Raw genomic sequence first — 9,699 nt, forward strand, 5'->3', positions numbered from 1 at the left:
ATCAACAGGATAGATGAGGCAGGCAGGTGCTGATAATAACTGCATTGGTATTAAGTTCAGGGATCAGCAATGGGGAAAAGTAGGGGGCAAATGTATCACAATACATAAACAAGGTGAGAAAATCCAGTCCTTCAAATAAGTATTTTATAAATGCTCCCAAGATGCCATAGCTGTTCCAGCCATACCTGTGCTGTCCAGTCACACAGAGGAGGGCTTACTTGTCCAAGGAGGAAACTGTCTTGGATGACTGATCCTCCTGGCCTTGTTTTGCTGTTGGCAGAAGCTGCAAATAAGCTTAGTTGAACACAGTCATGGATGACAAAAGCAGACAGTGGCCCGAGCTCTGTCCCAGTGCCTGTGTGTGGTGGAAATGTGTGGACCACGACAGGTTTATTACAGCTCTCTGCAGTGCTCTCTCCACCTACCCTTAGCTATCAGATGACAAGGTAATGTGTTACAGGCAGCACTTCCCTGTGTCCTGCAGAAAAGAAACTCCCCACCTTCTCTATCTACCCAATACAAATTTTGTTAAATCCATCTTCCAAGTCCCTCCCTGGATGCAGGGACTGCCCTTCCACAACTCTTCTTCCTTTCACCTCTCACCCAGCTCTACAATCTCCCCCACCTTCCCCTCATCCTGGCTGATTCAGACTCTGTTCCCAGCCCTCGGCTGGCATTGCACTCCCTGACCTTGTGAAAACCTCTTCCTGCTACAACACAAAGCCTGCTTTATCCCTGTCACCTGCCAGCTTCCCTTGGCCACACTGAAATCACATCCTCTCACTAGGTGCTCTGCACTCTTTGCATGCCCTTTTTATGCAGTAGAAGACTTGAGGGCAGGCTGTTCTTCTCCAGCAGGTAGCTGCATAGAGTTCAGTCTACAAGAAGGCTGATAAACCAGCCCTCCTCTGCTGCCAGGTAGTGCAGAAACATAGCTGGGAAGTCCTAGGAGAGCATGATGGCATGACTGGCATTTTTATCGCCTTAGTCTCAGATCTAGGCAGTGATGATGTTTGGCTTCACCTGGGGAAGTGGTGTTCCTTCATCCTGCCTGCATCTCTCCAGGCTGTCAGGAAAAGGAGCTTCTTGAACCTTTCCATGCTCCACTGAATCTCTTCTTCAACACTTGACCTCACCATACATCTCATCTGCAAAGGGTATTTATTATCTTGCCTACTGGTCTTTGAAATGCAGTAATTCTTTTGAGTTGCCTATAAGGTTAAGATTTGCTCATATCTTCAGACCTCCTCCATAGTTTTAATGCTTGTATTTTCTATAGCTGCTGAAATCCAGGCAGCAGAATGTGGTGGGTTTTTGCAACAGCCAACTATAAGTCAGGCAGAAAACAAGGATTTCACATGGAGATTCATTAAACCTTCTGTTCTGATCTGGAATTTTCTTGGCTAAAGCATCCACAGCCTGGTCCAGCAAACCCCCTCATCTTATTCAGGAATCATTTAAGGTCAAGGAACCCAACAGAAGTTTGCCTCATTCAACATCTGAGGGCTTAAGCAGATTAGTAACTGATTCTTCACACATTTTTAACCCCAGTACAGATCCAAGGTACCCTCCTGCTTTCCCTGAGGTCTCAGATAATGTGATTTACCTTGCATTTGCTGTGAGCCAGCCCATGCACAGACCCTGCCAAGGCCCACCTGGCATGCAGTAATTCATTAAGCACTAGTAATTATATCATGTGCCCAAATCCTGCGGTCACAGCCCTACATGTGTAACTTGAGCTTTTGTACAGAACAACAGATGGTTTCAGCAGCCTTGTGCCAGAGGTGTTGAAAGATGAAGATCCCCCACCTCCGCCTCCTCTCCCAGCCAAAAATGCCAGTAGTTGCTGTCAACAAAATGCTCAAACACCTGTATAAAAATCCATTACATGTACACAATTAGGAATCTTAGGTTTAGTCCCCAGGGTGCTGTGAGCAGTATGGAGATCCAACCGTGTCCCTGGGACATCTGGGCAGCAGATATCAGAAGGTCAGTGGATTCCTCCTGGGAGGGCTGTGGCCAGGACAGCAGCTGCCTGTTCTAGCTGTTATCTTCTCAGGCAAAATGCCTGGCCTTCTGTCCCATATCTCTCCTCATTCCAGTGTTGCTATTTTTGTGACCCTACTGTCTTGAAATCACTGCTTCCAGCTATAGAGAAGGAGCAAGTGGCACCAAGTACTATTTCACCTGGGAAATGGTGTCTTTTCCCATTCTCTGGCACAAGTGTTGAGATCACCTGTTCCACTCCTGGCCCAATTTTTCCTCAGAAAACCAGCTTGGTGACTTCTTTCAATGCTAATATCAGTGTTTATAGCATAGATTGTGTGCCTTTGGGCAAACTGAAATTAGTGAACCCTGTGTGTTTTAGCCTGTTGGTCTGTCCAGCCCCTACAAAGCAATGGAGTTCAGTGCAGGACTTGTAACTCCCACAAGGTGCACAGGTTGCACCAGTATGCTGTTTTGTGAGGAATCCTGTGCTCACCTGCCTATTTTTTTTCTGTCTCTGATCTCACTCTTTTGTGGTATTTTAGACTTTCCTCTTCTCATATCTGGAGTTTCTGGTTGTTCCCATCACCACTGGCCTGCGTGAGCTCCACCACATGCTGTATTCCTGCCCTGGCAATGCTAATAGACTGAGACATGCACCTCTCTCCCACATCTCTCTCTTCAGGACTGCAAGATTTTCTCTGTAGAGCTAGCTCAAACCACAAATGCGCCAGTGCTTTCTGCAACTTCTTGTTTCTGTCTCTGAATCTGTAGCCCACATTCATTTTTTTGCAAGTCCCCATTAGAACTGCTAAAGTGCTTCCTTCCTTTGTGCTGAATCTTAGTCATTTATTGCCTCACAATAACAAAGCTGTGGGTGCCTTGTCCCAGCACAGCTCAGCTGGAGCCCAAGCAGATGCCAACACTGGAAGGCACAGCCCACCAGCATGCACAGAGCTGCTGCCCACCACGGGCAAGGGTCCTGAGTGCCTTGGCTGCAGGCCACGAGCTCCCCAGCTCCCTACCTCTGCCATGCTAGCTGCAGCCTCAGAAGGGGTGGAAGGAGGGTGGCAGGTCCTGCTCAGGTGCTGCTGACCTGGGGAAAAGTGGCTGTCAGGCAGTGTTGGGACTCCTGCTGTGTGGGGAGACTCACAGGAGCTGTCACTGCAGCTCTGCAGTAGGATTGGTGTGCCCAGGTCAGCCCTGCTCTGCAAACACTCACAGAGCTCAGAGAAATGGGTTGCTGCCCAGGGTGTGCGGAATGCACACTTGGCAGAGGGATCTGGGTAGGTGGAATTTTTTCACTCCTCCCTGGATGGAGAAAAGAGAGCCAAGACCAACACCCCAGTGTTCACATGCTCTAACCAGAGCTCTCCCTGCTTCATAAGTGGACTGGCTAAATTCTGAAAACAGGACTGTGTGAGGAAATAAAAAGTATCTTAAAAATACAAGAGTAAGATTTATTGATAATTTCTGTTAAAGCCACCCACAAATCAAATCTAAAAATTTCTTCAAGGATGAGCAGGGGTAATTCTCTTCAAAGCTGATCTTATTTAAAGATCTCATATGGAAGCATCATGCCACATGGGGCAGTGTGGTGATGCAATTACCACCGTCATGGGCACTCCACAGTGTACAGAGCAATGTCAGAGGCAGTCTTCCTCAACTCCCAACACCTAAAATATAAGTGTTTGTGTCAAGATATTTGTTACACCTACCTAGTTCCCTTGCATTCTGAAGGGAGTGATCAGTACCTCCAGACAGCGATTCTTCTCATCTGCTGACAGTAACAAAATTAGAGAAGACAAATTTTACTTTCCAGGCCCTATGGTGTCTCACTGTATAAACACGTGCTGTATAGGCTGCAGGGGTTCACTCTTTTGGGCAAATAAAAAAAAACCAGTGATGTTGCTGCAGAAAGCTTCTCAGTAATGAAGGAAGCAATAACCAAGTTTTAATCTTGTTTTAAAGAGAAATTGATCCTGTAGTGGCAGCAATCAGGGATGGAGATGAAAAAGCAGTAAGCAACATGATGAAATCAGGAAAAAACCTTTCTGTACCTAATAAGGATGGCTGGATACCCCTCCATGAAGCTGCATACTATGGCCAAGTGGGCTGCCTGAGCCTGTTGCAAAAAGGTCAGTGAAGTTAAAACTGAGTAATTACAAAAGGGAGAAGAAGAACATGAATAAACTAAAAGGCCAAATTAGCAGTATTTCAATCCTCGCCTGGGGCTGTGTATGAAGCTTCTTTCCAACCTCCCTGCCTGTATACTAACTTCATCTTCTCTTGGAAAGTAGGTTTGCAGACTGAAGCCTCTAAAAGTTAGGATATTTAGGAGAAAGTGATATGGGATAGATTCTGCCAAGCCCTGCATTTCTGATGCTGAGGCCTTGAAGCTGAGCTCTCTCCTGTTATGAGTTGCTTGGCTGCTGCAAGCTGACAGGAATAAGCCCACTTTCCCCTGGTGGGAGATCCAACCCAGCATCTCTTTGCTGGTGCCTGAGGATAATTACTGTGGTTTGTTTTCAAACTTCAGGTGAAGAACAGTTGTTCAACAACTTTCTGCATCACTAGTGGCCAAAGCTGAACATTTTAATTTAAACTGAAGGCAGGTTTCAGTACTCAACCTGAGTTATAGTAACATTATAGTATATTCCTAATTTACACTGCTTATGGAAATGAATAAATGATAAAAACTGAAACCCTCAAGGATTTAGAAGGGTGGTGGTGCTGCAGATACGTGTGCACTCCATGCCACCCTGACTCTGGGCTCACCATTCCTCCACAGCGTACCCAGCCACCATCGACCAGCGCACCCTCAATGAGGAGACAGCTCTCTACCTGGCCACCAGCCGGGGCAACCTGGACTGCCTGCTCACCCTGCTGCAGGCTGGGGCTGAGCCCGACATCTCCAACAAGGCCAGAGAAACGCCGCTCTACAAAGGTGAGGAGCTGCTCTTCCAGGGACGCCGAGCTCTGCTGGCACCACCAAGGCAGAACTGCAGGATCTCATGTGATGAGGTGCTGAAAGTCAGTGATGAGCTCTTGTTTTCTACTTCCCTGTGGTAGTCCTCTATCTCCTGTGCCTGACCTGCCGTGCCATGGCCTTTTATCCCATCCTGTCTCTGTAGACAGGAATAGCAGCTGTCCTGCAGGCTGCAGGATGGGGTGCTGAGGGGACATTCCCAATGGGGCCCTAAGCACAGGCTGTCTGCACAATGTCCCACACTTACAGAAAGCTGGCCAGTGAAGGACTATGTATGCTCTGCTGAACAGTAGGGCCTAAATAGCTGTTAGATGTGCAAGAGATGTACAGCGTGGGGAGGATTCCACATATGGTAACTGTAGACATGCCAGTGATTCATATACTGTGGGGGTCAGGCCAGGCTGTGCACTATAGGAGAGTCATAAAATTATAAACAGTTCAGCAAGGTAGATAAAGTATTTACACAGTCATATTATTTGCTGCTGGTTGGAGAGAACACTTTCTTCTTTTAGCAGACTAGCAATATACCCATGATATCACAAACACTCAGAGGAGACCTCTCACACCTTCATGTCCAACCTCCTTTGCTCCTGCCATGACAGTTTTTAGCACTCTAAAACAGTAAAAACATATATTACAGTTTAAAACACAATCTTGCCTACAACTTTGGATGCCTAGCAATTACAGCTGCTTTTAAAATGCCTTTGCTTTAAAATTCTGATTTTTAGTTGACATGGGAAAGGCTGTTCAGCTGTGCATTAAAGACACAGTAATGGTTGTAGTAGTAGTAGTGCTCATAGTAATAATAATCACAACAACAATGATATGAAAACACCTTTTAGCCAGAGAACTGTTACTAAGAATGGGCTAGCCTTGATGCAGTATCTTCTACACTATCCTCCAACAACAAAAGAAAAGAGTTAGAAAGAATGTCATAACAAAATAGTCATCATATCATATGTAAGCAAATTAAATCATATGTAAGCAAATTAAACTCTGCAGAGCTATGGATAGATAATTACAGAAATGTCTAATTACATAGTTGCTTTCAGTATATGAGTGACAACTGTTAATGGGGGAGAACACCATGGAGCTATTGCATGTGAATAATCAAAACTAAAAGGTGGGATCTCTGTGAGAAAAAGACACTATTATTTCAAGGAAAAAAACTAATTGCTATGGAATGTGCTCCTCTTCTGTACATTTTACAACAGATGCTAATTGGGTCTTTTCAAAGTAGCTACCCATCCTATGTACCTTTATGTTGGAGTCCTGCCATTAAGGTGCAAGGGAGGCCCCAGGATTTGGGATTCAAAAAGCTATGGGCAAATTGGTAGAATAAAAATCAACAAAATGCTATTAATTATTCAGAAACTATATTTAGCTCAGGATGGTCATGAACTATAAATTGAACTATAAATTGAACTGTAAATTGAGAAAGTGCTACTGACTCACACAGCTGCTGGTTTGAGCTTTTTATATTTTCTTGTCTACATGAAGCTTTATCTGCAGTCCACAGCAGTAAGATAGAGTCAGTTTGCACAGAATTTGGAAAGAAAGTGTTCAGGTCACATCATTTCTGCAACACATTTGTTCTTCATAAATAACTTCCTGCTCCTTATCACCTCACTGTGTCCCTGTGGTTTCCTGTTGTACAAAGGTGCTGGGCTGGATTCCCCCAGTACCAGACTTGACACAAGCCCTGCACAGGACACTTAGCCGGGTCCAGTTGGAGACTGGCTTCACTGTCACATCCTTTCTGAGCCTCAGACAATGTCACTTGGCAGCAGCCTTTGCTCTCCCACAGACCTAAATGGATCTTTGGTCTTACTATGGCCTACTTGTATGGTATTGCCTTGGGCTGCATGAAACAGACACACAACACCCAGAATATTTTCAAAAGCCTGTCCTAGTGTCTTTCCTTTTTTCTAAAACAGCTTGTGAGCGCAAGAATGCAGAGGCTGCAAGGCTCCTGGTGCAGTACAATGCAGACACCAACCATCGCTGCAATCGAGGATGGACCGCTCTCCATGAGGCTGTCTCCCGAAATGACCTGGAGATCATGGACATCCTTGTGAAAGGGGGTGCCAAGATTGAGTCAGCAAATGCCTATGGGATCACTTCTTTATTTGTGGCAGCTGAGAGTGGGCAGTTGGAAGCTTTGAGATACCTTGCAAGATGTGGTGAGTACAGCTTACATGTATCTATTCATTTAATTCTTAATAATTCAGAGTTTCAGTAATTCTCCCTGGGTCAGTTTTTCTGTCTCTGGATGCCAAGCCTAGCCTGCAGAGGCACTAAGACCCTGTTGCTCCTGATGGTGGAACTGGGTAGGGTCTTTCACAGAGCATGGTTTAGACACATGTGCTTCTTCAGCATTCATTCATGGTCTCCTACTTTGAGAAGTCATGTGGTGCTGTCTGACTGCATTTCCTAACAGTCTAACATTTTCTAAACCCACACTGCTGCACACATGCAGCCCAAAATCCAGTCAGTCATAAAGGGCAGTTGCAGGTGGTAATAGATGGCAGGAGCTGAACTTCAGCCAACCCCATCTGCTACAAAGATGTGCAGGGATGGGCAAGGTTAGCTGTCCTCATAATGTATCCTCTGAAAATAGATAAAGTACTGCTGTAGAGTTTATGGGTTTCTATCAAATAGAAGCAGACTCACTCTCCCTATGTGTAAATGTCCAAACACATAAACAGAGTGAATTTTAATCTAATTTACACTAAACCTATCTTTTACTGCTCCAGTCAGGTACAACAGCTTTACAATGAGCACAATACACTTCACTACCATTCTGAAGCATATTTTATTTTCACAGTGGACTAATATCTTCAGTGTAGGTAAGATTTGGGTCCTGCACTTGCAAAACAAGAGTTTACCAGTAATGTAGATAAGAAAACATTTTGAAAAAATTAGTATGATTAAGAAAGAGATGAGAGTTGGGAAACCAAAAATGTGTTCTGCTGCCCAGCTAGTCTTGTCAGAGAGTTTTGTATGACCAGTTAGTCCATCGTGATGCCCATGAGTTAAGAAACTAAGCCAGAATGTGATTTGTGTTTCAAATTAGATAGATATTAAGATTTCCTTAAAGTTCAATTTTGAGGAAAATACACAAGAAAAATCCAATAAAACTGTCCAATTGTTTCAAGCCCTGAAAAGCTCTTCTGAGCATCCCAGGAATGATATCATTCATTGTTTATGATGAGCAATTTTCATCATAAAAAGGGTTTCTTTCTCATTAGGAACCTAGCCCTGTGTTATCTTTTGTCACTGTAATTCTGCTGATGTTTCCAGCTACAACATCTTCAAAGGGCCAAACACAACACAGATGTTTTGGCTTAGGGTGAGAGCCCAGGGAAATGTTCTCATTGGCAGGGAGTTTTCACAATCAAACAGAAGACTGATCAGGTTCTTTATTGGAGTTTAGAAGCAAAACTCCAGTGAACTGTCATTCCCATTTAGGATACACATACAGCAGCCTTCCTGAGAACACCATGGTACAGCATATGACAGCCAAAATCCAGGCTTAAGGGCCTTAAATATCTAGAGCAGAGAAAGCTAGATTCCATATTGTTTATGGCAAAAAAGTATTGTCTTGGTTTATACTTTCATGTTATTTATTAAGCAAAGTACACATTAGAGCTCAAGAAAGAAATTACCAAATAGTCTAGTAGTTCATTGGTAATATTTCTTTTTTTGGTAGAAAACTTGTCATTTGAAGGCTAACTCCAGCCCTCAGGAGGTGAAGAGATATGGCCTCAGGTGCTGTTTTGAAATGCAATATTCATTGATTAAGACACTGCCAAATAAAACCTTAGAATTGTTGATCAGCACCATGCAGATGTGATTTTTTAGAGTATTATTTTAGCTTGGATACATACTAAAATTAAAAAGAAGTATAAGTACTATAAATCTGTGTAATACTTACAGTGTAACAATATAGAGTATAAATTATAAATATAAATAAATATACAGCATAAATAGAGATCCATAGAATTTTGGAGAGCACCTATTGAGATAATCTAGTCCAAACTCCTGCTCAGGAATAGTATATATACACAGAGTAAGCACATAAATATTAATGGAATTACTGTGTTTGAAGGATACACTTTTCAAGAACAGCCCATTTAATTTTTTTTTTTTTTTAACTTTTGAGCTGAATAGAGCCTGGATTCATGACTGGGACCTAATAATGCCACCCATGATAAACTGTTCCTCATAAAATTCCCCTCATATTACAAACCAATGTAAATCCATGTAAAGGTGTATCACTGATATGACTGTGCCACCTGTGATATGACCATGTTCACATCCCCATCCAGCACATTTCATAGCTCCAGGGTCATGGAAATATAAGTGTTCACTCAAAGTATGTTCTTCCCATCTCATTTTAACCTTTTGGTGCTAAAAGGTTTTCTTCCTTCCTAGGTGCTGATATAAATACACAAGCCAGTGATAACGCCTCTGCTCTTTATGAAGCCTGTAAAAATGGACATGTGCCCATTGTGGAGTTTCTTTTGTCCCAAGGAGCAGATGCTAACAAAGCCAATAAGGATGGCCTGTTACCTCTTCACATAGCAGCCAAAAAAGGGATTTGCGAGTAAGTGTTAGTTTCATGGTTTCATCTTTTAGACAAGAATCCAAAGTCCTTACCAAAAGGAGAATGTAATGTCCCAGAACCAATTCTGAGCAATGTGAGCAAGGCAGACAGCAGC

At 43.5% G+C, this 9,699-nt stretch overlaps 1 protein-coding gene across 2 annotated transcripts in view; it reads left to right on the forward strand.

Annotated features, from left to right (window-relative positions):
- Positions 1-9,699, forward strand: part of ASB2 (ankyrin repeat and SOCS box containing 2) — a 32,227-nt gene that overhangs the window by 8,556 nt on the left and 13,972 nt on the right. For both annotated transcript variants that reach the window (XM_064423503.1, XM_064423502.1), the window contains 4 exons: positions 3,958-4,124; positions 4,778-4,933; positions 6,913-7,158; positions 9,413-9,584. In XM_064423503.1, coding sequence (XP_064279573.1) covers positions 3,958-4,124; positions 4,778-4,933; positions 6,913-7,158; positions 9,413-9,584 — 741 coding nt within the window. The remainder of the gene's footprint in view (positions 1-3,957; positions 4,125-4,777; positions 4,934-6,912; positions 7,159-9,412; positions 9,585-9,699) is intronic.

This window comes from Passer domesticus, chromosome 6 (assembly GCF_036417665.1).
Source record: "Passer domesticus isolate bPasDom1 chromosome 6, bPasDom1.hap1, whole genome shotgun sequence".
Classification (NCBI taxonomy): Eukaryota; Metazoa; Chordata; class Aves; order Passeriformes; family Passeridae; genus Passer; species Passer domesticus.